Consider the following 27,911-nt stretch of genomic DNA (forward strand, 5'->3'; position numbering starts at 1 on the left):
CGATATCCATAGGTGTTAATGGGGAAGTTGTTCGAATTAAAACAAAATTACTCAAAGCCAATACTGCCTTTTCTTCTGCAGTTTCTTTGGGGAGCTCTTTGCTGTGTTCGAAGCATAGCGACATCAAGATATACCTAAATTATCCTGGTGAACGTTTTAAAGGATGCTGTGATTACTACTATTGAAATACAAGGACAGTCTTAAGCAAAACGAAACCACCTTTCTTGCTTTGTGCACCTTAACAAAACCAACCGACATACCCTATACACTCAGAAATAGAAGCACTTGGCTGACTCCCTTTTCAAGAACATGTCATGGAAGAAACAGGGTAAAATCGCGCATAGCTACCCTTTTAGGTGACCTGGAGAAAGACAATATCGACATAGATAACTTAACCCGAAAAAAATGGGAAACTTTTCTACTAAATCGCTGGTGCTCTTAAATACATATAGACTGTTCGTTGACTGTATGATTAGACTACTTCATCGAATTGAAATATTTATGTTGTAAGTCTGTTCAATTTTCTTGTAGAGAGGTTTCTAATTATTTTACGTCATGTGCTTAGCGTTTTCTGTAGACTGCTGTTCTGTGGGCTGCTGTTCATTATACATTTTTCAGTAACATACTATAAAAGAGCAGTCGCTACATATTTTTGAGTATTTTATATGATGTGCTTTGGGTCTTTTTTTCCCATACCTTTACACGACCATTTGAAATCTGTAAATATTTTTTTTCCACTCATGTATTTTCTGTCTCTTGTTTCTGCCAAGTAATGAGGCAGGCACCCAGTCAAGCTGCAGCTTAGCAGCCTTTAGTGCTTGTCCTAGCATTCTTCTGTTTGTACAAAAGAAATGCTAAAATAAAATTGACTTGATTGATTGACTTGATAGTTCCTTGATGCCAAACAGCAGGATTTATGCTATATAGCCTTGTGCCTGCCCTGACAAGCATTGCAACCAGTGTTGCTAATTTAGCGGTTGTCCCACCAAATGTAGCGGTTTTCTGCACTGCCTAGCGGGGAAACTTGTGCTCTGGCGGGTGGCGCGTTTTTAGCACTTTTCTTCGTTAGCTTTTTTTTTTCTTTACAAAAGCTTCAATTTTCTTGACAGCAGTTTGTGACTCACGTGTCGCGAATATGCAGCTCATACATATTTCTTTGGAAGAAGGAATTATCATCGTCCACAAACAGTGTGCTTTGCATTTCTTCCTCCATGTCTCCATGCCTCCTCTGAACTACAGCTCTAGCAGTTTCGGCAGTTCGTAGCAGTTTCACTCTTCACCATTTTCGTGGACACACTTTAGGGGACTTTGCATCGCGAAGTGGCTCCCGTGAGATATATCCAAAAATTCAGGAATTAATTGTTACGGCAACTAGCGCTTCGAGACTGGCTGATGGAAATTTCCTTATAATACACCAGAAGGCCTCAAACTGAAATGAAAGTGGCCATATATCCAGATCCCACAAACCCCCATATCAATCTGCACTCAGTAAAGACCTTTTAAGAAGTCGGCGTTGCATTCGTGTACATGTTTTAGAAGAAAGTTCCAGTTGAACCACTGACTGCTTCCAAGCGTCATACATCATTTACAATTTTGGCACGCATCACACTATGAGGCGTGACAAAAACACAAATGCTAAAAGCCCCTTGATCCACACAACTTCGCCAAGTGGTAGGCAGAAAACGTCCTGGAGGTGCTTTAATGGATGCCTGTAGAAAGATCACGAAATACATTGGTCAACTTAGGCTTATATGTCGCAAATTACGGCAATGTGACGTCTTGCCGTCTATCTGCATCCGCAAGTGATCTTACTATGCATTCAATTAGCGTTCATGTATGCGGTCGGTCACAACACCAGATTGGACAGGCAGCAACAAATTCCCTGTTTTACAGCAAAGCTGCACACGGCTAGGGTTACGTACATTTTTGTTCTGTGCGAACAAAAACTATCATCATCAATGAGTCATAACCCCGTAACCATTCATGCTCCCTTATGTAAGCAAAAAATGCAATGGCTCATTGCCCTGTAAGGCAGAGGCTACAAGCGCTCAGAAAAGTGAAGTGAAAAGTGCTTAAATCATATTTCATCACACATACAACATACAGAACAGCATCTCGAAAACTGTCGTCACATTGAAAATGGAGCGGTTTAGGCATTCCGTGTTGCAGACATCATTTGCGATGCCACACAGATCCGGCCCAACCGACCACCCAGCGGCGTACTTGCAACTGATTTGACATTATCAAAAAATGCGATTGCAGTTGCGAGTGAAATAATGACCAAGGAGCAAGACAATAAATTAGTGTGCATACCTTTCGTCACGATGGCCACCCATGTAGACAATAAATCAGTTCGTTCCTTTCTTCAAAATTATGTGTCACCTCCGTGTCATATGCTAAACAGCTTGCCTGGTCAACCGCCTTCACAGAGTGGAATGGCTTTTTTTTTTTTTTTTTGTAATGACCTCCAGGGAAACGAAACCAAAATTAGCTGCAGAGAAAGTATTACATTAAATTATGTTTGCCAGTGTTTTTTCTAGGGTTTGGCGATCATGACGCAGGAGGTAAACACATACATGGGAGAAGGACATTGCGAAGCACCCGCCGTGGTGGCTTAGCGGCTATGGTGTCGCGCTGCTAAGCACAAGGTCGCGGGATCAAATCCCGGTGGCCGCGGCCGCATTTCGATGAGGGCAAAATGCTGAAACGCCCATGCACCGTGCATTGCGGACACGTTAAAAACCCCTGGTGGTCAAAGTTATCCGGAGTCCTCCACTATATACGGTGTGCCTCATAATGAAATTGTGGTTTCGGCACAAAACCTCAGAATTCAATTCAACGTTGCGGGGTATTTACACTCACACCAAATCCCTCGCTTGACTCCTATGGTGAACGGGAGCGCATGTTGACATCCTGCCAATGTCCTGCTCGCCACGCAACTACCTTCTGCACTAGAAATGAAACCGAAACAGGCTGTAGAAAAGCTATGAAACTATATCTGGTGCTCTGATAAGCTTGCCAGTACATTATCTAGGGTTAAGAGAATCTCTTGTCTTTGCTAGCGCGAAATGTGAATAGTCGGAAATATGCCGGTAATTCTTCAATGCAGTCCAGCCAAGTATCATCCGGATCGGAAATTCACTGAAGTGATGAAAGATGACCTAAATGCAAGAAACACTTGTGTGCGCACATAAGATCACGTTATAAATTAGGAACGCAGATAGCAGGGCAAAACATAGAATAAACAGTCCTGTACACAGTGAACTTTTCTCTTAGCAGACGTCGCCATCTTACCAAGTCTTGTAACACAACATGGTCTACATCATTTACATAATTCCCGTTATACTGCGAGAGAATGAACATAACACAGCTCGATTCACGGGGATCCTTGATTCAATGATGCCAACTCTAGGCTTATATCCCGAGATTTATGCTTTGAGGTGGTTCTGAGAATACAGTGACATCACAGCAATCGCTAGGATATCTTATGATCAACATATGCTGGGAGCTGGTCTAGAATATACTTCATGCACCCTTATCAATGCTGGCAGTTGGCTCATGAATGTTCAATCAGTCTGCTATGCTGCTGCATCAGCCCTCCCAGTGAGCAGCAGCATATAGGTGGCCAATGAGCACCCCGCAGTGTCTGAATGGTGCAGTCTCCTACTCCAACGAGGCTAACTTCCAAGTCGCTATGTGACATAATAGAAACGAAGCCAAAATTGGCTGCAGGAAAGCTAACTTATTAGGCCTGCTCTGAGGCTTGTCAGCATTTTTTCTGGAATTAAGAGGTGTGGGACCTTCATTCACCGCAAGAAGATAAGTTGAATAACATATCATTGGAGTCCAAGAACAGCAATGAAGACGTTTTGTCCCCTTGCCCGACATCCTTATTTTACCTGATTTTCTTCAGGAGAAATAAGGTAATTGTACATGAAATCTTTATAGGTACTGAGATAGCTATACAGATCAGTATAAGATAAGATAGATCTACTCCTTGACTAAGCATTGTCTCTATGACTGCTTGTATCTCTGCTGAATCTAACACCTAATTTATTACTTGATTGCTATTTCTTCCTGAATACGCCTTTTGAAATCCTGCCTGCGTTTCAGGCTGATTGAAGTGTTGCCAATCCCATTCGGAAAATTTAGTGAATGAATATTTCGCACAATACATAAAAAGGTGAGTGATGTATGTGTGTGGGTGGGGGGGGGGGGAGAAGAAGCTACATGAGATGGTGTTCTATTGCAAATAAAGATTTCCACAAAGAAATGAACTGCCCGTTGATCACAATTCTCTGCACACTTTCAAATAATTGAGAACACTACACAGAATCCTGGCCCTTAGATCAAACCTCCACTTTGCATCGAAAGCTAAACTTGTTTGCATTAGCTTTGTCGTTTGAAAAGGCTTTATAGGAAGAAACATTTTGTAAGATTCCTAACGGCAGTAGAGCAATAACCACTTATAATAGGCTGGTCTTATATTTCCTTTATTAGCTTTGTATTTGCTTTATTCCTTGAAAAGGCATGAGACATCCGAATGATAAATGGTGGTTCATTGTTCTTCAGTGGTTAAATCATATTCGATGATGAATTCTATCTTTCCCTTTTCATCACTCTCTCCAGGCTCCATCAGGTTGCACACAAACAGGAGAACCCCATTCATCGAATTGAAATTTGGACATCCAGTTTGGTAATATGCCCGTCGCATAATCCATGCCTTGACATGAGGTGAGTGGCGGTCGTTAGAGCAAAGTTTACGTATAAGCGGCACGTTTCTGTACACTTTGTCCACGTCCCTCCCGTAGAATTTTGCGTACACCGCAACCAGGTTTGCCCCTCTCAACACATAAAATGACACCTCCACTTTAGCACTAATGTTGCCAATAACGACATCAATGCCACTCGTCATTTGATAGCAGAGAGGATCGTTTTGCCACTTATCCAGAACTACAACGAGAGCCACGAGTTCCTTGTTGGGGCCACTGCTGTTGCTGAATACGGCTGGTGACAACGCACTCTCGTCCGGGCAAGTCTGTACACTTTTAGCCGCGACCGTTTTGCTTTTAGCTCCGTCTGCTGGCAACCGCGAGATCGTCCCCTCATGGCAAAGAAAGTGGCTCAAGTTGTCTAGGCGCTGCGTAATCTTCTCGCTTAACGCCGCCAGCAGGGCACCCACGTCTACGCCCGACACAGCGCCACTAATCACGCCAGAATCCCCGCATCCCTGTTGCTCCCACACTGCTACTCTAGTGGGACTACCACAGAGTGTCTCGCCACCCGGGGCCCGCGTAAGGGCCGAGGCCACTTCCTGAAGCAGAGAGCAGTTCATACTGTCGAAACGCTCAGTAAGTGCAGCGCTAGTTTTTGTAAACGCCGCCAGGATGGTGTCTAGATCTGTGCCCAGCTGTGCTCCTTGTTCAGTGGTGGCGCCGGGAAGAAGCTCTAGTTCCCGATGGTCGCGCTCCACGATCGCAGCGTTGAAGCCAGTGAGCGCCTCCGCCAGCTCGTTGATTTGGCTCTGTATGGAAGTTAGCAAGTCGTGGTACGAGCATTGACCTGCCTTTTGGCTCAGCAGTTCGTCCGTCTGCGTCAGGACAGCCGTGTCGCCTCCGCCGTCTATGCGCGGCTTGGAGACGACGTCGCATCCAGCAACGTAGTGACTTGGCAGGTTGCCGCGCGTCACAGTCTCCTGGCAGCGGGGACAGGTGGTGGCATGGAAGGAGCAGTGCTTCTCAAAGTGTTCCAGCAGTTCTCCGACAGGACCCTCGAAGCCACAGCCATTGCTGGCGTTCCAACAGCTCACCTATAACAGGGAAATGGAAAAAAAGGAGGGGGAAGGGGGAGATCACTTGCACATCATATAGGCCAAATTGTTTTATAGCCTCACATTGCCAGTCTCAGCCACGCCGCTACTCTTGGCACCAGGTGCTGCCCTATGGTGAGAACTGTGGGACACAGGAGAAATTGGCTGTACTTGCAGTGCATGTTCGGATGTATGGATGTAGTGTTTCAGACGTATTACTTCCGCATCTGCTTATTACTGCTTTGGATGTGTTCTTGCCGCATCTTCTGAGCGGGATGTACCAAGGTTAACCATCCGAGCAGCAGTGTGCTGTCGCTGACTGCACCAACAATGAGAAAGCGAGGAAGCTGTTCATGCAAGAACCCCTCATTCAACGTTCACGGAAGACACAAGAAGTTGGTGTGAAGTTGATGTGAAGGTGTGGTGTGAAGTGAATACAAGGGTCCTGCTGTGCCTGAGAAACGAAACTATAGGTTAGTGGCTTTACATAGAAGAGACTTAGTGCCCATCAACCTTACTTGGTTGCATATTGATTTTATCGTGAACTACGCGGTAGTGTGCCTTTAGAGCACCTGTGCTGCGGGCCTGCGATAAACGCATAAAACAGTGCCGTCTACGATGTTTCGGCAGTCTGTTTTGAGTCTGCTCAAATCACTTTCAGAACGAAAAGCCCATGGAGATCAACCCTTACCAAAAACTGAGTTTTGGATACGAAAGAAACGTAAGCAGAAAGCTTTCGGGTGCGCATGTCGAATTCACAACTTGAGCAGCGAATGTTCTATTATCCCCTTAAGTCACGAATTATGTTCGGCTGTCGATAAACATGTAAAATTTACATAATTTTATGCCAAGGGGCTGGAGGCTCCATAGAAACCAAGTCAAGGCGGGACGAGAATGATGGTGCATTTTATAGAGAGCTGCTATAATTACTTGGTAATTATATATTCATTTATTGTACAGTCAGTAATGCTACGTCTCTTTATTAAAAAAATTTAATCACCCGCTCAAATTACATGCACAGGTTAATTATTTGGCACAAGCATTGCAACAAGGGAAAAACACCTTTCGAAAATACTACCGAAACACCCCATTTCAAACGTCCCGTGAAACACGGTATTGCCTTCACCGAAGCAGTCGTCAAAAGCGATAAATTTCTCTCAGAAGTGAAGGGGGTGCACTTGAGGAAAGCAGAACGTTCAATTTACTCAATGCTTAATGTTCGTTGTCTATTCCTTGCAACCACGGCACAGTAATGGCAAAAATAAGTCGCGTCCACAAATGTGTACGCCGTGACTGAAGAGGTTATGGCAAATAAACAAGACTGCACGGAACTTGACGGTTTTCGTGCCGTGTGTTATTCAGGCACATGATCAAATGAGCCGCATTCGAGTACTCGTGACCTCGAAAAGACAACACAGCATTTGGCTAGTGTGCACGAAAACGGGGCTGCGCACGCGTCAATTCCTCGCTTGAATTTTTTTCTTCTTTCGCACGATATATGGGTGCTTGAACTGCTTAAGTGTGCGATGCCCACAGTCAGCCCCGTGAGAAGCATATTCAGCCGTTCCTAACAGAGGTGGTGCTCCTTTGAGCGACGTGGTAAATGGATACGCAAATAATAGTGTGTTCCCTACTACTTGCTGCGAGGGAGAAAATTATTAATGAAGCGCCTGTAACTGGCTACATATGCGACATAATATTTAATGCTTTATCTCGTGCACACTGCACTGGACTAGTAATTGGTTATTTTGCTGAGTGTGTTCGTTGTCAGCGTGAAATGCTGCTCATGCTTGCTTCATGTCGAAGTCTTACGTAAACACATAGGAGCTAAAGCTTCCCGAACGACTGCATGCAGCTTGCCAAACATAGAGAATAACTTTATTGCGCTCATATTGATCATGGTTTGCTAAAATCACACGACGATCCAGATTACAAAGCAGGGCAAAAATGCAGCATAGTACAGTCCACTCTCGTTACAACGGACGCTGATAATCCGATAAAAAAATGTCTGTTTTATCCGAAGTCCATAATATCTGAAACGCTTCACACCCGAAACTGGTTGCTATTTGTAACAACCTTAGTGAAAAGAGTGAGCGATGAATGTCCAAAGGAAAAAAAAAGAAAAAAGAGTAGCAGTTTCACCCGAGACCTGAAGCATCGATTGCGATAGCAAATTAGTAGACAGCTATGCGAAGTAGGGATAGCTTCATCGGCCGTATAAAGCTGAACTAAATGAACAAACACGGTGTCGCGCGCCCACAGGTAAACATGAACGCATCTCGCTCGATGACCGCGGAAAGTTGCTGTCGTTGGAGTGGGGAAGCGCGGTAGCAGCATGCGAGAGAATTGACCTTCGTGCTGTCTCTCGCTTCTAAATGTCGAAAGCACAGCGCATACGAAGCTACCGGCACTGGGCACACTTTGTCCACATTGCAGATCGCTTTCAAGATACGGCGCCTGCGCCGTAAACAGCAGCCGAACCCCGCTCTCTCTCACCTATACCCTCCCCCCTCCCCGGTGCCTCGCACGCGAAGGACAGCGCGGCGCATTGCCGCGATCGTCGGCTGACCCTCGCAAGTCAGTTGTCAGCCCCTGTCGAGAGGGCAAAAGTCCGTTTTAAACGCCCGATTTTGACAAACATTGCCGCTAATTTCGTCCGCTGTAGCCAATAGTTCGTTGTAGCACGGTCTGTTAAAAGTGAACTTCTTTCGTTGCATAAATAAAATAGGTAGCTAGAGCAAACTAAGGTTGAAATATGGTCCGTTATATCAAAAAGTCTACTGTACGCGGGTTCGTTGTAACGAGCGTAGACATTACACGGTGGTGACGCGCGTGGCACAAATATGATACACGTCATGAAAAAAAAATGTGAGTGGGAGAGAGAGCAGGGTTAGCGCACCAGATGTCTAGTATTTTTAATACAATGCCTCAAGCCCTAAAAGACATGTATAGTTCGGCAGATCTCGCAGAAAAAAAAAATCTTGGCCAACTGAATGATGCAACTGCAGTGAAGCAGACGACGCTGTAGCTCTGTTGAAGTAGATGATGCTATGCCGCAGGGAGCTGCCGCTGAACTATCTCCGTGGTAGATTTTTGTGATCTTACCGGCATTCAAAGACAAGACAGCTGCAGCGTTTTCGCAACCAGCCACCACAGGCGACTGATAACGGCAAAGGCGCTGTGGCCGACAGTCCCCTTCACCGTCATCATCATCATAATAAAAACATGGCGACCACCTAAAGGCGCTCGAAATTCACGCACTGGACAAATAGCACAAAAGCAGGCAAGGATGGAATTATGTAATACCCCTAATCTAGTATACACGCCAACCTAAGCGCCGAACCTGTTAACATAATTTTTGGCATATCTACACGCCAATTCTTGGAAAGCACGAATAAATAGAGCGTACAATTGCGGATATAGGTGGGATGAGAATTACAATTAATGCATTTCCCAAATAGTAACTCGATTGCGCGATGTAGCACCGCCACTTACTCGGTCGCCAAAGGTGGTCTATGCCTCGCGCAAAGCGCACCGCACGTACAAGACGAAATTGTATTGATATTATACGAATTCGTCACAGCGCAAGAGAAAAAGTGCTACATAGTTTGCCGTAATTTTCTAATGAAGTCGCAGGGTTGCTAATCTTGCCATAATGTCAAATTCCGGCCCATCTTGTCATCTCCGATTGGTCCAGAGGGCTGCTGCGTGGCCTCTCCGATTGGCTTAAAATGCCACCATCGCTGATCGAATTCGACAACACGGCGGAATTAAAGGGTGTTCAGATAGCACCTCGGAGGTGAGCGAACACATTAGTCCCGTTTTGTACTTACGGTGCAACGCTGTGGAAGCTAGGGTGACAACGTACCCTGCCCACACCCGCGAGCAAAGAGCAGAGCGTCATATTGACACGTGCACTTATCTTGTGTTTCTTTTTTGCACTTTGTGCTTGAGTCACCAGAACTGCTCTGTTTCGCTTTACGCATGTACAATTATGGTCTGCTTATCTTTTATTTTGCGTCAGCGATTTGCCCTGAACTGCAATTTTTATCTTCATGTGTTCTGTATTAACTGCTCCCTCCCCCCCACCCCCGTAATGCCAAACTGGCGCGGTAGGTACTGTGATAAAAAAAAATATATTTTACGGGGGAGCGCTTTTCACCGCTTAACAAATGTTATCGCTCAGCGCGGGACGTGCCCGCATGTATCGGATGTTTCTCGAATGTTATCGATGGTTCTGTTGTCACCGAAGCTTGTGTAATCTGATTACATGTGGGACTCTGCAACATTTGGTGACTCATGTATAAAAGCCGACACGCTTGAACGGCAGATCAGATTTTCGACCATCGCCGACTGTGTTTGCCGCTACCGTTGTTCTTTTAGTGTGTAGCCTGTCTTTGAGGGCACAGGTTCGCCCAATAAGACACTAGTTTCGCCATTCACAGTTTTGTTGCTTTCTTCGTCACTACCACGTGACAATAAATTCGGTCAAAATACAATTATGAAACATTACCTGAAATCGTGGAGGAAGGAAAAGAGTTCCTGTTTCGCCCAAAAGTAGCATCGATAGTGATAGCAAAGTATACATAGGTACACGAAGCAAGCTTCGTACTTTCATAGGCTGCATAAATTACACTGAGCACGTGCTGGTGGGCGAGTTGGTTATACATGATTAAAACGAAGGCGCCAAATAAAACAACAGACGAAGGAAGGCGTCACCGGACAACCGCGTTGGCGCACTAACTCAACATTTTATTTCTTGACACAGGAATAAATAGTTGCTACCAAGGATCAAAACAACGAGAAAAAAACAGTGCCATCATCTGCATCGCACAACGAAAACACGTAAGCCAAACGGGCAGATGTCTAAATGACAGATTGTATGAGCATCGATATAGGATGGAAAACCAGCTCTCCGGTCACATTAGTGCGCATTGCAGGGCTCACAAGTGCATTCCAGATTTTAATGGAACCCGTGTTTTGAACAGAGCAGATGATCAACTGATAAGGGAGATATTGGAAGCGCTTGAGATCAAGAAGCGTGGTGATGCTTGTATCAGTGAACCCTCAGTTTCTCTATCGACAAAGGAACTGACGTATCTTGGGAGCGGCAATTATATATAAGCTGCCCTGTATCGTGTTTTCGTTGTACGATACAGATGACTGCTCTGTTTTTTTTTTCTTCTTGTTGTTCTGGTCCTTGGCAGCAACTATTTAATCCTGTGTCAAGAACTAATTAAGACGCCCAGATGTTAATGGTTGTCCCGTGTCGCCTTCCTTCGTCCGTTGTTTTATTTGGCGCCTTCGTTGTATTCGTATAAATTACAGTAAACATTCGCTTACAGTAATTACAGTAAAGCACGCATGGATGTCACGTGCGCAGGAGCAAACAAGAACACATCTCAGTGGAATTAAGACCACGAACACTCGCTCTTCCGATGTTGGCGGGAAGAGCGTAAAACGGCCGCGTCTGCTGTCTCTCACTTCCAACACGTCACCGCAACTTGAGATCACGCGACCTCCAGCGCCAGGCGCGCGCGAACACAGCTATGAACATGCAGCCGTTTGCAATCTCGGCCCGCCGGGGATCACTTCTAAAGGAGGGTGCGGCTGGCGAACAGCCGGACCATAGGTGTTCTGTGGCCGGACTAGTGGAAACGCCTGCCCCCCCCCCGCCTCCCTGAACCCGTGTGCGTGCGATTTATCAAGTGATCTCTCACGCACGCGCGCGCATCAAGCCACCATCCTTCTCGGCTTACCCTCAACCTCGCACGCTTCCTCTCTCAACTACAACATCTGGCGTGCGGGGCGCGATAGCATACTGTCGCATAGAGTTTCTCACTATAACACCTAGAGGGTAATCTGGCGCCACCGTCTATGGGAGTTTCTTAAGGGGGCACCGTGCCGTCATGGGAATGACGGTATATGTGTCTGCGAGGCTCGTGTTGGCTGGTGTTGTAAGAGGCTTCGTCTAAAACGTGGATATGGCTACGCAAATAACACGTTTTCAAAGTAAAATCTTCATAAAATGTTTCCATTCACGCATATTACATCTTTACTCACCCACGATGCATGACCAAGCGAAGAAAATCAAGAACAGACGACCAACTGTTTCAAAGCGAGCGCGAACCTTGTCGTCTGTCCTCCAACTTTAGCGGCCCGCTGATACTTTTTACGTAACATGTAGTCGTACACACAATAACAAGTTCTCATAGTTAAACAAAACATGTTTTCGCGTAATAATAAAGCTAAAACAGCTTTTCACGTGCTGTTCTAGTAGAAAATGAATCATTGTGACAGACGGAACGGTACTTGACAAGCGCGTCTTCAAGGTGTCCTGTCTCTACAAGAACGATGCCAATCCGAATCCACAATATACCGGCATTCCCATGCATACCACAGCGCAGCAGCGCCAGATTTCCCTCTATGTAATGTAGTGAGAAACTCTATGTACTATCGCACTGGATACTCGTTGGATGGATGCTATAAGCGTCGCCTTTGAAACGGGGTGGTGGGTTGTGCCACCAAGCTCTTATTACATTGCCTAATGTCCTACCTACGTTAAAAACGAAAAAAAAAAAAGTAACCACGACGAATTCCCATAACCAAACTTTTTGAATCCCTATTCTGAACTTCTGTTGTGCACGCCTCCGTAGTTTGTCGTTTTCCTACTTCCACCAATCTTCCAACAGCAGCTTACTACACTCTTAAGAACAGTTTACACCCTTTGGAGTGCCCCTTCTGCCACACAACGATAATCGTCATCTGCCTTGATGCGTTTCCTTTCTTTAACGCTGCGGGTCCGGAACTTTCCAATAACGAACGGCATGCGCGTTATCAGCATAGAACAGTTTACACCCTTTGGAGTGCCCCTTACTGGAAAGTTCCGGGCTCGCAGCGTTAAAGAAAGCAAACCCATCAGGGCAGATGACGATTATTGTTGTGTGGCAGAAGGGGCACTCCAAAGGGTGTAAACTGTTCTTAGAGTGTAAGATCTACTGTGGATATGTTTACTTTCCCCCTGCTCTCACAGAACCCAAGGGCTTCTAGGAGGTGAGAGATGCCTAAATCGACCGCTGGGCAGATATCTTCACATTCTAATGAAACATGCTCCATTGTTTCCCTTGCTTTATCGCAGCAAGCACATGCTTCTTCCTTCTTGTATGTCGCTTTATAAGTGTGTGCTCTAAGGCATCCTGATCTCGCTTCGAAAAGTAATGTGCTTCCCTTTGAGTTACCATAAATTGTTTCTTTCCTTATTTGGTTTTTCCTCTTGAGTGGTTACTCATAGCAGGTTTCTTTTCCATTGCCGTCACCCATGAGATTACCTCAGTCTTTCTGACTTTCTGCTTGATGTTCTTTGTTGCCATGTTGCTCACCATACAGGCCACATACTTGTTGGTAAGCTTCCTAGTTCTTTTCCTCCACTGTGAATCAATGTTTCCCTGTACAGATACCTCAACACTCTCCCAGCCGATTTACTTCCTTTCGTATTCCTCAGTCGTTCTTCATAATGAATTTTACTGTGATCTTCCCTAACTTCAAAACTACCTAGTCCAACCCATATCACCCTGCACAGCTTCATTTGTTGTCTTCCCGTGAGCATGAGCACCCAATGCAAGGCATCCCATTGACCTTTGTTTCCGATCGAGTCCTGATTGTACTCCTGATTTAAAGCAAACAACCGCATTTCCAAAAGTAAGTCCTGGAACCCTTTCCACATACCCCGGAGCACCTCGTACCTATTGTATTCCCATAGTGCTCTGTGCTTCATTATGGCTGCATTTCTCTTCCCCTTTACTGTTATCATTTTTTCCTGTTTCCATATATCTTTGCAGAAGGGCTGAAATCCAGGCCAGTTGGTACATAGTGGAAGGAAAAAACCAGTCAAAAAACACAAAGGACAAGAAGAGATGTTCACATCTGTGAGCATCTTTTCTTGTCCTTTGTGTTTTTTGACTGGTTTTTTTCCTTCATCCATATATTTATTGCCTTCATTTATCCATATACCAAGGTATTTATATTCTCGTGCCCAAGGTATTTCCTGGCCCTGTATTGCAACTGTCTGTTCACTGTTTTCATTGAACACCATAACACCTGATTTTCTAACACTAAATTTCAAACCTAAATTCTTGCCTTCCAGTCCAGATGTTAGCCAGACGTTGCAAATCACTTTGCTTGTTAGCTAGCAACACAATGTCGTCCACATAAAACAAACCTGGAAGCTGCTGCTCTACTACTGTACCCGCCTGTTTGTATGAGCGATTAAACACATTACTTCCTTTTAGTGCCCTTTCCACCCTCACCATGTACATCATAAATAGCAGTAGGGATAAAGGGCACCTCTGGCTCAGTCCCTTGTTGATATCAACTTACTCCTCGCTCCTCATCCCTTCCCCTTCAATGCAAACGGTATTTTCTAGGTAAATCTCTGTCAAAAGCTGCATACAATTGTCGCCCAAGCCTTCCACTTCCAGAATATCCCACAAAACGTTGCGGGCTACATTGTCATACGCTCAGCTAATGTCTAAAAAGGCCACATATAACGGTCTCTTTTCTACTCTGGATATTTCAATAGACTGAGTAGGGACGAATAAGATATTATCCAAACACCTACCTATTCTGAAGCCATTCTGAAGTCCTCCCAAAATGCCATTATTCTCTACCCATGCTCACAGCTTTAACTTATTTGTCTGCATTTCTAATCTGTATATTACCGATGTAATAGTCAACGGTCTATACGAGTGAATTCAATCTTTCTCCCCCTAACCTTTATAAATTAAATTCACTCTACTGGGTGGATGGATGGATGGATGAGCGTCCCCTTTGAAACGAGGCAGTAGGTTGTGCCACCAAGATATTTCTATTATAGAGAGAGCAAATGATAAATGAAAGGTAGGGAGGTTAACCACGACTGAACCCGGTTGGCTACCCTACACTGGGGAAAGGGAACGGAAAGATTAAAAGAAGAAGAGAAAGTCCACTGGGGATATCGTTCAGTCATTCAGTCCGGATCACAGACGCTGACTCAATCCAAATATCGCAGCAGTGCTTTTGTGGCCTTTTGTAGCTGCGACATGCGAGGCCATGGTCCCGTGATCTTGTTACTGCCTAATGTCATACCTAGGTTTAAAAAAAAAGGAAAAAGAAACACGCGATGAATTCCCATAACTAAATTTTCTGACCCCTTATTGGGAAATTTGTTTTTGCACGTCTCTGTTTTTGTCGCTTCCCTACTTCTTTTTTTCCGGCAATCTTCCAATCGCCTCTTACTTTGCAAAAAAGTGAGCGCCCCTGCCATAGGCCTGAGGAAGTGTTCGGGATGCTGGGTGCGAGAGTATTTGTGTGGAAAACATTCCCCGTCGTCGCCTTGTTGCTACCTATGCGACAGAGTTTGACTGCATGAATTTCGGCTTACGTTGTTTGTTTAGTCATTTTACGTCAAAATAATGGAGGAAGGCTGTATTCTATTTTTTATGGACATGGGATGGACTTGTGACTTTTTGTGATGCTTGATCACCAGTGCCCATGTGTTGAGCTATCTGCACTCAACAACCGCAACCATCTGTCAGGCCCATGGTGGTTGGGTATTTAAACAAGATGGTTGTATGAAAAATGTTATGCTCAATCCGAGGGCTAGTGACCCGCAAGTAGGTTTTGTTTGGGCAGCTTGCAGCCCCATTGGATTTGACGTCTGTATATTGACTCTTGCTTTTCTCTTCCTGCAGTGTTGTAGAAGCTGAACAACCTGCATTACAATCGCATTTATTCCTGTGCAAAACGTACGTGTATTTATAAAAACAAAGCTAAAATGAAGCCCAGCGATCAAATGGAGTGGCTTGGATAGACGCAACCTGTCGCATCGCCAGCTGTCGGAGCAGGCTGCATTCTGTCGGCTAGCCTTTGCTTCTTATCACTCACTCATCTCGCACTTTGAGAGGTAGCATAGAATGATTGTGGACTTTGCACCATTTTTTCCAACAGATTGCATTTGTCATATAACTTGTCGCATCAAGTAGCCAATCTATCTGCTATTGGACGTATAGAGGTCTGCGAGACGGCAGGACATGCTTATTTTTAAAAATAATTGTTAGCAAGTACAGCCCTTGGTTTTCATTTCCTCTCGCAATAAAAATGCACGTTAGCTGGTGTGCACAAATGCACTCGGTGTAAGCTGACGGATGAGCCCGCATGCAGAGAGCATGAGCGTACAGCGAGCGAAGAGCACACTCTGTGACCATTAGCCGAAGCTGCCGTGCGTATTAAGCCGGCAAGACGTCAACAGCGCATGCCTGTGTTCAGATGTCGAGAGCTACGAGCTCATATACCGAGTGCGAGAGCATGCTTTGAAACCAACAGCCGATACCGTCGCACGCATGCCACACCAAAATTCTATTTTGCTGCCATTTACATGTTGCTGCATGCCTCTTTATCGAACGACCGTACCGCTGCACTGCAGCCTGTCTGGAAGTTCGGGTGCCTGCGAAAACAGTTTGTATGTAGTCAGGGTGGCTAGCAAAGTTTGAAGGCTGGCCTAAAATTGAAGAAGGGAAAATATTAATACAGAGGACTCAATACAGACCAAAATTCATGACGTATACCTGTCATGAAGTGCTCGCTGCAAATCCTTGACTGCACGTGTGCCTGCCGTACTGAGTCCGCATTCGATCACTTTATGGCATTCACCCCATGACGTTGTTAGGGGGTACCGCTACTCAGACCGAAAACAATAAATACCGACATTATTCTTGCTGTGATAGTTCATACATCCATACGCAACGCACTGTGCTGGCATGGCATTCAGAAACGCGGACACGGGAGCTTGCCTGAGCATGCCAGGATGCCCAGCCAGGCAAGGAGACGTCTGCTAGCTTTCCAACTATATAGGGGGCGCACGCAAGCAGTACGCTTGCACATGCGGAGCAGCTTTTTTGCAAAGTGACCCTAGGACTTTAGAGCCTCACAGCAACACCACCTTGCTATTTGAGGCTCGAACTGATAGCCTAAGGACAAAAACATACCGGAGCAAATATTCGAAATTAGATTAGGCATGCGTCTGCTACAGCGAAAATCCGGAGACCACTCAGCACATCCTAATGTAATGCGAAGGCATTCACCCAGTGAGACCGGTACATAACGTACAACTTCCTGAAGCGCTTGGATTTAAAGCAGACAGACGTATCAACCAGTCGGCAGTTGAGGTAAGCAAGAGACATTTAGAGTACTGGTGTAAAAAAAGCAGGGAAGAGACTGATATGACCGGATCCATTACAAGCGTAGGAAGCTGTACAAGGTAGATAGTGATTAAAGAGATGTATGCAAGAATGCTATAAGGAGAAGCATTGATTGCCTGAATGGCTCAAGGAGGCTAGGCGACGATCTGTCTCTGCCCCGTTTCAAAGACACCAACAAATCATCATCATTATCAAGCTTCCCTTGCAGGATGTATGGGCTTCTATGGGAGTTTTGTTACCATGCGTACATGTAACTTGCTTGAGCCGCAGATCGGATTTTTGACCATTGCCAACTATGCTCGCAGCTATCGTTGTGCTTGCTTTTAGGGGCACAAATTTGCCCAATAAGAGTCAGCCTCGCGATACATTTTTGCTGCTGTACACGAGAAGAAAGGGGGTTAGCCGAGGGGCCCAATTTTTATTGCTGCTGTGTTATTCACCATCACTACAACGTGTCAATATGAAAAAAAACTATTTGGTTACTACTCTTTATTTGGGCAAATATTACTTCTGACAAGCATAGGCTATATAAAGCTTGAACAGATAAAGTACAGTGGAGCTCTTAAGATTTCTGAATATGGACATACCTAAAAAAATTTTCATTAAATCGAATGCCTTTCTTTATGTTATGTACAAGCTGTGCGATGCAGCTGCAGATGACAGGCCCAAGACTAAAAAACAATTCAACTGGGAATTAATGGTACTGAAAAATGTTGTCATTTTAGATGCTTTGGCAACAATGTGAAATATCTGTTAAAAAAAAAGAATCGCCTGTGCAGTTTTACTTCTAAGGTGATTAATGAGTGATGTCCATTTCAGGTTCTCATGGAACAGTACTCCAAGAACCTTACGTTCAGAAACATGCTGTACAATCTGACTTAATGATGTTCAACTGCAAAAACTGTTCACTGGCTTGTTAATACAAAAGAAAACAATGTATTTTGTTTTGAATATGTGTAAAACTAATCGATTAGCATCAAGCCACTCAGATAAATTTTCAAGCCATGTGTTTGCACCAAAAATTAGTGACAAGTCTGAACACGGCCGGTCTGGGGTACATGCACAGAACGTATGCGTGCACTTCAGGCCGGCTGTGGTTCGACGTGCTCTGAATGTACAGAACATTGCGGCCCCACTCATGGTGCGCCTCCAACTCATCCCAGATCGTCTTAACCATAACTGCTGAGGGTGAATCAGTGCTGAATATTCCACACACAGATAAAGGTGGGATGAGCACGTGCATAAAACTTGAGGAATGCCCTCAACCACCAGTCCGTCGTGTCATCGAAGAGCTTCTAATTTCTGGAATTTGACCAAATAGTCGACCACAATGCACAGAAAAAAAGCATTCCAAAAATAATGCGACTTGCTTGTCTAGGATACGCATAATAAGCACCCTCCTTTTTTCGGCTTTTTCTTCCGCATATCTCTGACTTTCATTAAGTTAATAAACTTGAGAAGAGCTTGCTGTTAGGCAAGTCTGTACACGCTGTTAAGGATGAAAAAAATATGCGGATCCCATGCACTGTGGGAATCGATGTAAGTGAAGCTTTCTGTGCTGTTTGCTTTGATTGATGATAATTAGCAGTGATGATGGCAAACATAATTTATTCAATGTTTACTCCAACATGAGAGTGGCGAGTTGATGTTAAACATTACCTTGTGTGCACCACTGCTGTTCATCTGCATAATACACGGAACACACAGGGAGAGGTGTTTGCTGGAGGCGTTGTGCACCATAGTCATAACTTCTGAGAGGGTTTAGCTTATTTATTACCTCACATGGCACCTTGCATCGTGGTAGAAGTATTAAACTTGAATTGGATTATGAGCCTATACGTGCTATAACTACAATCAGATTATGAGGCACACCATAGTGGCAGTCTCCGGATGAATTCTGACACCGTGATGTTATTTAACAAGTCTCTGAATCTAAGTGCATGAGTGTTTTTTATTTTGCCCCTGTCAAAATGCGGCTGCTGCGGTCGGGATCAAACTCGCAACCTCCAGCAATGCCATAGCCTCAAAGCTACCACGGCAGGCACTGATTTGATGTACTGAAGTACTGATTTGATGTGTGACCACTTCAGGAGGGTCGTCTAGACACTACAGTGCACTTTAATGCAGCTCTGCTTCTGCATGCACAGCACAAGCTGTCCACTTGACAAATTTGCACAGTGTTTATTTTTCAAAAATGGCAGAAACGCACCGTACCGTACCTTGAACTTAAATTTATCTTGTTTGCCTGCAACCGCTGTCGTGTGTAAGTAGCAGCGTTTCTTTGCCTTCTCACGTCATCGCCTCCCCCCCTTTATGGGAACTGCAAGCGAAGAGTGGCAAGGCTGTTATTGACTCGTTTCGAAACTGCATATATTTGAGACTGGTTATACCGATTCTCTGCTTTCTCTCCCCTCCTCTCTATCATTTTATCAAGTTTCCCTATAGGCTTGCACGCTAGTAGAAAGGTGAGCACTGCAATTTCATCAATGCTTTTGCGAGGGGGTCACGGATAATTACAGCTGTCAAGAGGCTAATGTGGCTATGACCAGAGAGCTCCGGAGGGCATTGTGTATATTCGACGCAGCGCAAAGGTTCAAACGAGTTTCTCGCATCACCTTTCCTCTCTGCCGCACTCCTGTCATGTATACACATGCTCTGAACCACCCCACGACATGGTGTGCCAGACAGCCACGCCAGCAGCAGTGGGAAAGTCAAAGAGGCAAAGGAAGCTTTGCTTTAGAACAGGGCAAGAATCAGGATAAGAAAGGAAAACCCACAGAATGCTGATTTGTGCAAGGCAAACTATATCAAGGAGGGGAGGTGCTGGGCCAGGGAAGCTAAGAAACTGCTGCAACAAACAGGTGGCAGGGCAGGTAGGTGAATGCCCTAAAAGTCCATGCAGAAACCGAAATATAGGAATCTTAGCAGCTGCCATGCCATTCAACAACCCAGTGAATGTTGAGGAGTGTGACAATGACCAACAGAAAAGAATTTTAAGAAGGGGGGGGTAATGGATACGAGGAGGAGGGGGGACGCGCATGAAGGTTGTCAAGAATGAAGCTGGTGGATAATTATGTACATAGAGCATCTCGTCACTGCCCGATCGCTCAACACCATACGGCCGTGGCCAGTTGCCTAGCTGAGGCACACCTACCGAGTCATAACATGTGCTGCTTGCTGTGGGGAGCTCATCCTAACTAAACGTCCTGCCATTTTCAGAATTGACAGATGTCAGGAGACAACGCATTCAAATCTCTGGGAGCTACCAGCTGGCCCTTATTTTACTGCGAACTATAGATGCCATAATTTTCACCAAGGCTTCTAAAGAGGAAGCAACCCTGCTTCATACTGTGTGCCTCATCAATTCCCGAGTGTGGTCAAATAACGATATGCATCACGTGATGACTACAATACCATGATCACAAGTTACTTCCATACATTTCTTCAAACAAGTCGGATGGATAGATAGATAGATAAACTTTATTAAAAGAATAATCAGAAAAACCACTAATGGTCGAGGCCCTTAGTCCAGGGCTCCGCTGGCTCTTGCCATCTTCTCAGCTCTCTTTATCAGCTTGAGCTGGTCGTCGAGGGCCGAACTGGACAGCAGTGTCTCCCATTGTTCCCTCGTGGTGTTCGTGTCTGGGTGTTCTATGTTGTGTAGTGTGCACTCCCACGCAATGTGGTATAGGGTTGGTGTGGCCCCACACCATGGGCATTCGTCCCTGTAGGCTGTGGGGTGCATCCGATGTAATATGTGTAGGTTCGTGTCAGTGCCTGTCTGGAGCCTACGCCAGGCACATCTTCTGTCTTTAGGTTTCGATGGGGTGGTGGATATCGCAAACGACGCCCTCTGTGGTAGTTCACAATGGCTGAATACTCGAGGTCGACAGGGTCCAGGTCTTCTGCAGCCGGCATGATGAGTGCTCGGTTATGTACAAATCCTCGAGCTGCTCTGTCGGCTTGCAGGTTGCCCGTGACGCCACTGTGGCCCGGTATCCAGATGATGATTTGGGTGGTGAAGTCCTCAGAGTCCTCCTTGAGTATTCCGGCTAGGACTTGTGCAGCAGGTCTTCCAATTCTACCCTGTAGGAAGTTGCGGCAGGCCTGCTGGGAATCTGTGAGGATCGTCAGTGGTTGGTTTGCGTGTAGGCTCTCGCGGATGGCTAACGCAATGGCCAGCTCTTCAGCTTCCATAATCGTGCAGGGGCGGGTCGATGCCGCGGAGGTAACGTGGCCTCGGTGGTCGCATGCCACTGCAACTGTGCCCTTGTTGTTCATCCCATACATGGTGGCGTCCGTAAAACGGGCCGTTGTATTGAACCTGAACGCTTTCTCCATGTACTGGGCCCTTGCTCTCCTCCTGCCGGAGTGTAGGTTAGGGTCCATGTTGCGTGGTATCGGGGCAACGTGAAACCTGTCCTGGACGTGACGAGGAATCAAGCAGGTTTCTTGGGTTCATGTTGTTATTGCTGGGAACCCCAAGGTTTGTAGGACCTGCCCGCCCGTGCGAGTCCGCGCAAGTCTGTTGTTGCGAGACGTAATGGGCTTCTGTCAGTTCGCTGAGGGTGTTGTGCAACCCTAGCGCCAATCATTTTTCAGTCGATGTGCTCATCGGCAGGCAGACAGCGGTCTTCAAAGCCATCCTCAAAAGTGTGTCGGCCTGCTTTGTCTCGGACTGTGTGAGGTGGTAGTAAGGCAGGCTGTATGTTATTCTGCTCACCACCAGGCTACTGACCAGTCGGAAGGTGTCCCTTTCCTTCATGCCTCTGTTCTTGGATGCTACGCGGGAGATCATGCGCGATATCGCCTTGACACTGCTTTTGAGGAGGGTAAGGGTGTGTGTGGCGCGCTGGTTGGACTGCAGCCACATGCCCAGCACGCTCAGCAATGGCTTCTCTGGTATGAGGCCCCCGTTGAGGTGTACCTCGACTCTTCTTGTTGGGTCTGTGGGGACTGTGTGGTTACCCCGGCCTCGCCAGGCTCGTAGGAGCTCAGATTTCTCGGGGGAGCATTGTAGACGCCGTTGGCTGACGTAATCTTGGATGAGATTTGCTGCAGTTTGCAGCCGTTCTTCTTTTTCAATGAGGGACCCTGTTGTGGTCCAGAGTGTTATATCGTCTGCGTAGATTGCGTGCCGAAGACCTGCTACGTCCTGCAGTTTGCTTGCGAGACCGATCATGGCGACGTTGAACAGCATGGGAGAGATGACAGCACCTGGTGGTGTGCCCTTGTTGGATCTCTCCCATCTTCAGCTCCGCCGTGCGGTGGCTCAGGAAGCTCTGAACATACTTGTACGTTCGCTCGCCGCAGTTGGTGTTGGCCAGCCCTTCTAGGATTCCTTGGTGGCTGACGTTGTCGAAAGCCCCTTTTATGTCGATTGCTAGAAGGACGTGTTCGCCGCTGCGGGAAACGTTACTGAGGACTTCTTCCTTGATTTGGAGTAGTACATCTTGTGTGGACAGGCCTGCGCGGAAACCGAACATGGTGTCCGGCAGGTGTTTCTTATCTTCCAAGTGTCTCTGTAGTCTCGTGTTTATAATTTTTTCGTACACCTTGCCGAGGCAGGACGTGAGCGATATCGGTCTGAGGTTTTCAACTGCCAATTTCTTGCCCGGTTTAGGGATCATAATTATTCGTGCGTGTTTCCACATCGCCGGTACCGTACCTTGTTCCCAGCGTTGGTTGAGAAAAGCCGTGAGCGCGGAGATAGACTTGTCGCTCAGGTTTCTGATCATCGAATTTGTGATTTGGTCCGTGCCCGCTGCTGTGTTACGGGTGGTGGCTGCGATGACTGCTCTCAATTCGTTTTCGGTGATAGGTTCATGCATTGGTGGGTTGGGTTGTCCTGTGTAGGGTGTCCTACATGGTTGTGTGGGAGTGGGATCTCCATAGCACTTGGTCTTGATAGCATCGATGAGGTCTTGTTGGCTGCCTGGGTAGGTGTGTAGTAACCGTTCCAGAGCCCTGTGTCCTTCTCCTTTGGTTTTGGTGGGGTCCAGGATGGCTTTGAGGATGTGCCACGTCTTGGCCGTGTCCAGCGTGCCACCGAAGGAGTCATAGAATCTATACCAGTTCGCTGAGGCGAGTTGCATGGCATATTCTTCTGCTTCCGCTGTTATTTGTGCTATGCGCGTCTTCAGTTTCCTGTTATATTTGTTTTTTCCAGCGGCGCGTAAGGCCCCGTTTGGCATCCCACAGGTGTAGTAAGTGGGGATCCACCTCTGGGGTCTCTTCCGTTCTGGCGATTTCCTTTGTGTGGCGTTGTTTATGTCGACGGAGGTTGTTGCACCAGTCTTCCAGGTTCGTGATTGTGTCGGCGTCCTGTTCTTGGGCTTCCCTGATTTTTCTCCAGTCAGTGAATTTATCTGTGCCGATCTGCCTGCATAGGCGTCCAGTCTGTAGTGTTATGTTTAGTATGTAGTGATCGCTGCCTAGGTTTTCGAGTCTGTTGAGCCATTCGGCTCGCGTGGTTTGAGCGATGAAGGCGAGGTCGGGAGTGGTGTCGCGTGTTACGCTGTTCCCTTCCCTCGTCGGTATGTTCGGGTCTGTGATGAGTGTGAGGTGACACTGTTCAATTAGTGTTTGTAGCTGGAGACCCTTCCAATCCTGCCTCTGGTACCCCCATGGCGTGTTCTGAGCGTTGAAGTTGCCTATGATTACCAAGGGACTGTTTTTAGCGAGGCAGAGGGTGTCCCCAAAGAGTTTTCCTGTTTGCCCGCCTTTGGCTGGGGGGGAAATAAATGTTGAGGATGAAGGCGCTCTGTTTCTGGTTGCCTTTGTATATTATTTCGAGAAGTACATGTAATATGTCCACGTCGTCTATGAGTTTGTGTTGTATGGTTGTGATGTTTCTGTCTACTAGTGTGGCTACCTTCCACTTGTCGTCTTGACTTGTGTGGTATTCCTCGTAGCCATGTAGTGTTGGTCGGGTACCGGGCTCTTGTAGGGCTATGACCCCCGGTGGCTTTGAGGAATGGGCGATCAATTGTGTCAGCAGCCCTTTCTTCCTCCAGTACCCACGGCAGTTCCATTGCCAAATTTCTAAGTTTTCTTTGACTTGCCTGTATGGTCTAGGCATTGTTGGACGTTGTGGTCAGTGATGTTATGATTTGGTTCGGTGCTGCCACAGGTGTGGCCTTGTAAAGGTTCTGTCGTAGCGTCTTTCGTAGTTTTGTGGAGTGAAGCTGGTTCCTAAGCTTGCTGTCTACAGTGGCTTCCATGTGTTTTATTGCTGCATCTGTGCGTTGTATTGCAGGCTGTGTTATTTGTTCCAACTGGGCGCGTGTAGCGTCCATGAAGGCTTGCATCTGGGTGCGGATGGCATCGACATGGGTTTGTAGGTCAATGATGTCCTTGTGTGAAGCCATTTCTTGTGGTATTTGTGTGAGCTGTATCACTTGTTTGAGTTGTCTGTTTTCTTGTGTGAGTGTTTGTATCTGTGAGCGCATGGTGGCGAGTTCCTGTTCCAATTTAACAGATGGTGGCGTCTGTGGTTCTTTATACGAGGGGAAGGCTACTGCTGCCCAGCTTACCTCGTGTTCTTTGGTGGTAGTCCTCGTGAGTGAGGCTTCCTTGGTCTTTCGGTGGTGTTGCTGGGGCCCCTTGTCTTTGAGTGCTGCGGTGGCTGGTGCTGCCTGCTGTCCTTGTTTGGGCGTCGACCGAGATCGCCGTCTGGGCGACCGAAAGTGAGACCGGGGGCGAGAGCAGGAGCGGGACCTGGACCTTGGGTTGGAACCGGACCGGGATCCGTAGATGCTCGAAGATTCCGGGCAGTCGGAGTCTTCCCGCTCGGAGCTGAACCATCGCGGGCGAAGGTCAGCCGCCTTGGTCGACTGAGTGACCGGGCGGGGCTGTCGTTGGGTTTTGGGTGTGGTGGTGGAGGCAGGCTTCCATCTGGGTGGAATGCGCTTGAGCTTGTTGTTGCACTCTGTTGCGGCCGTGAGATGGGCCCCTCCACACAGGGCGCATTTCGGAATACAAGTGTGTCCGGTGTCTGGGTTAATGTGGTTGCAAACGTTGCACGCACGAACCGTTGGGTTGGGGCAGACGTTTGGTCAGTGTCCGGTGATTCTACAGATGGAGCAGAACTGCCTTGTCGGCTGGTAGTCTCGACAAGGCATCTCCCCGCCGTAGTACTACACAAATCTAGGTACCTGGGGTCCCTCGAAGTGGAGTAGGGCTGTCTGGGATTGTCCGAGCATACGAGCCCACACGATGCGGACTCCATGTGTGCGGACCCGAAGATTCGCCATAAGCTCTTCTTCGCCGGTACCTGCGTTGATGCCGTGTACGACACCTTTAAGCAGGCCCTCCGGTGTTGATAAATACACCTTCACAGGGTGTGATCGTCCATGAAAGGTGAGGCTTACAATTTTCATGAGGGTGGCCGCCGTGGCCTCGTGAGGGGTGCTCACGATGATGATGTTCGAGCCGTGTCGCAGGCGGACGATGAAATCATCCCCCTTGCAGGTCGGCGCACCTCCGGTGGCTTGGACGATCGCCTTGGCCACCTGGTGGGTCTGTAGTTTTCGAACTATGAGGCCCGGGGTCGGGCGGATAATGATTTTTATGTCAGTGCGCGGGAGTGGAGGCGCGCGTCGGCGAGGCCTGCTCCTTGCAGCCGCGTCTTCAGAAATAGCTGTTCCGGCTTCGCGCTCTTCGCAGGTAGCTTGCGACATGGCTTTCGCGGCGGCGGCTGGTGCCTGGGTTAAAGCTAGCCCTAACGGTGTGGCTTTCGATGGCGGTGTTTGCCCGACTGGGTCTTCCTCACCAGTGGATTGCTGTTTTTGAAGACGGCGTTTCCGATGAAGGGAAACGACCATTTGCCACTGAGATTCTTGATTGTGGAGCTGCTCCGAGGACGGGAGACGGCCCAGGCAAGGCCTCGTCAGGCAGGGGTCTCGGGTGACTTTCGGATACAACTTCCATGGTTTCGGTGTCGGTGGGTTGGTGGTCAATGGTGCCTGGGTTTCCCACGATCGTAGCGTTGCGGGCTGGGTCGCCCCCACAGTTCACCGTAGACACGGTGGCTGCTTGCGGGTCTCCGAGCTCCCGCGCGCCAGCGTTCGGTGTCAGGGCTAACCCTACCGTCGGCGTGGCCATACGAATAGGGCTCTCGTTGGTCTTAAAACTGCGGCTCACCGAAGTTCGGTTCCGTAGAATCACCTTGATGTTTAGAAATATATTCTGCTGATCCCAGTGGTAACAGGAGATTTTGGACGCTTGGAAAATTTGAAATCACGGAGCCAATGCAAAGCACGTCTGCACGCTTCGAGCTTCTTCTTCACAAGTCGGACAGCATGTCACTGAAAGTGAGTGAAACTTGCATCATAAAATACTATCGAAGTTCTAGCACGAGGCTTCATTCCTGTATCTTTAAGTCTATATATGTATAGAATATAGCATGCCCACAACGCCGAAAGCGCAATTGAGTGATAGGCGACTTGCAAACAAGTCTCACCTGCAAACAAGAAGAGACATGATGGTGCGCCGCCTTATTTTCATTTGGTCCCGTTTTAGCGGTTTTGTTTTCCAAGTCATGTACCAGCTCAGTCACGGAAATACATTATAGAAATGCATCAATTAGCAAAGTTAATTTTAGTTTTTTTAACTATCATTTTTATATATAGCATTAGGATGATAGCATAATTTGATGCGAAGTGGCTGCATGCTCTAGCAATTAAAAAAATTTGTTAGAAGTGTTGTTTCGGCAATGCAAAAACGTGCACATCCTTGTTTTAAAGCATTCTTGTCTGGGGAGTGCTATGAGTGTCTGCGTGGTGTACGACCTCGACGCGCGCGCGCGCACACAGACAGACAGACAAACACACACACACACACACACACACACACACATATATATATATATATATATATATATATATATATATATATATATATATATATATATATATAGAGAGAGAGAGAGAGAGAGAGAGAGAGAGAATGGGGGGCCATGCTCGGCGGAGAACGCCCCCCCCTCACCCCGCGAAATAAATTTCTGCTTAGGCCACTGGTAGCTACTACGCCCTTTGTCACCTACGATATTTTTACGCTTGCACATTAGCAGAACACAATTTTGCGAGCTCTGGCTGAACCCAGCAGAGTTCTTCGCGGTTTGTGACAGGAGGCCTTGTAGCGTTTGACTCACGTTTTCAAGTCTAAGCGAATCCGAGGGAGACGTAAGAAAATGATACCGGCGTTAGGGCACTCGCACCTACCAGCTGTTTCGCCAAGTGGACGCGAGGGGGCGACAGAAGCTGGACTTCTTTGTCCACCTGGAAGGACGTGTTGTCCATGGGGCAGCAGGCAGCGCCGTCGCCCTGTGCACAGCCTCCAAGGCAAGAACGACACAAGAGGTGAAGGCAAGGTAGCACTGCTAGTTCCATAGGCACGAAGCCGCACAAACCGCAGACACGGGCGTGGGGCAGGGGTTCTTTGAAGTTGACAGGTCTCCCATCGACTCCGCTGGCGAAGCCACAGAGGCGATACGCATACCCCGGCATATCCGTATAAGAGAACGGCCGCACCGTCTTTTTCACACGAATCGTTGAAGTCTCTCGTCACTGGTAGGTGAACGTCTAAAATGGCGAATGACGGAAAATAAACCGAAGGCTCGAACTCCGCCTTAGATCGCCACGTCCGTGTACCGCATGGTTTTGGAGCTTCCAAAGTTTTTAACGTTTCAACCCCGCGTTTTCCCGCAAATGGCGTCGAAAATTATATTGTGGCGACCCCTCAGTACGTTGGGCCGGCGTGCGATAGCTTGGCAGTTTCGTTTTCGATCTTCACAGCAAAGTCCCCCCAGAAAGCACAGTTCATTTGATGATACAATTAAGAGAGATTGCAATTCTTTTTAAACAGAG

General features: G+C 47.0%; 1 protein-coding gene across 1 annotated transcript; it reads right to left on the reverse strand.

The window, feature by feature from the left end:
- Window positions 1–1,664: 1,664 nt before the first annotated feature.
- Window positions 1,665–27,771, reverse strand: LOC126527671 (uncharacterized). The gene is made up of 2 exons (XM_050175528.3): window positions 27,267–27,771; window positions 1,665–5,809 (listed from the first exon to the last, which is right to left on the reverse strand). Exons 1-2 carry the CDS (start codon window positions 27,549–27,551, stop codon window positions 4,559–4,561), a joined length of 1,536 nt encoding a protein of 511 aa, XP_050031485.1. The 5' UTR covers window positions 27,552–27,771; the 3' UTR covers window positions 1,665–4,558.
- Window positions 27,772–27,911: the final 140 nt, after the last annotated feature.

This window comes from Dermacentor andersoni, chromosome 9 (assembly GCF_023375885.2).
Source record: "Dermacentor andersoni chromosome 9, qqDerAnde1_hic_scaffold, whole genome shotgun sequence".
Taxonomy (NCBI): domain Eukaryota; kingdom Metazoa; phylum Arthropoda; class Arachnida; order Ixodida; family Ixodidae; genus Dermacentor; species Dermacentor andersoni.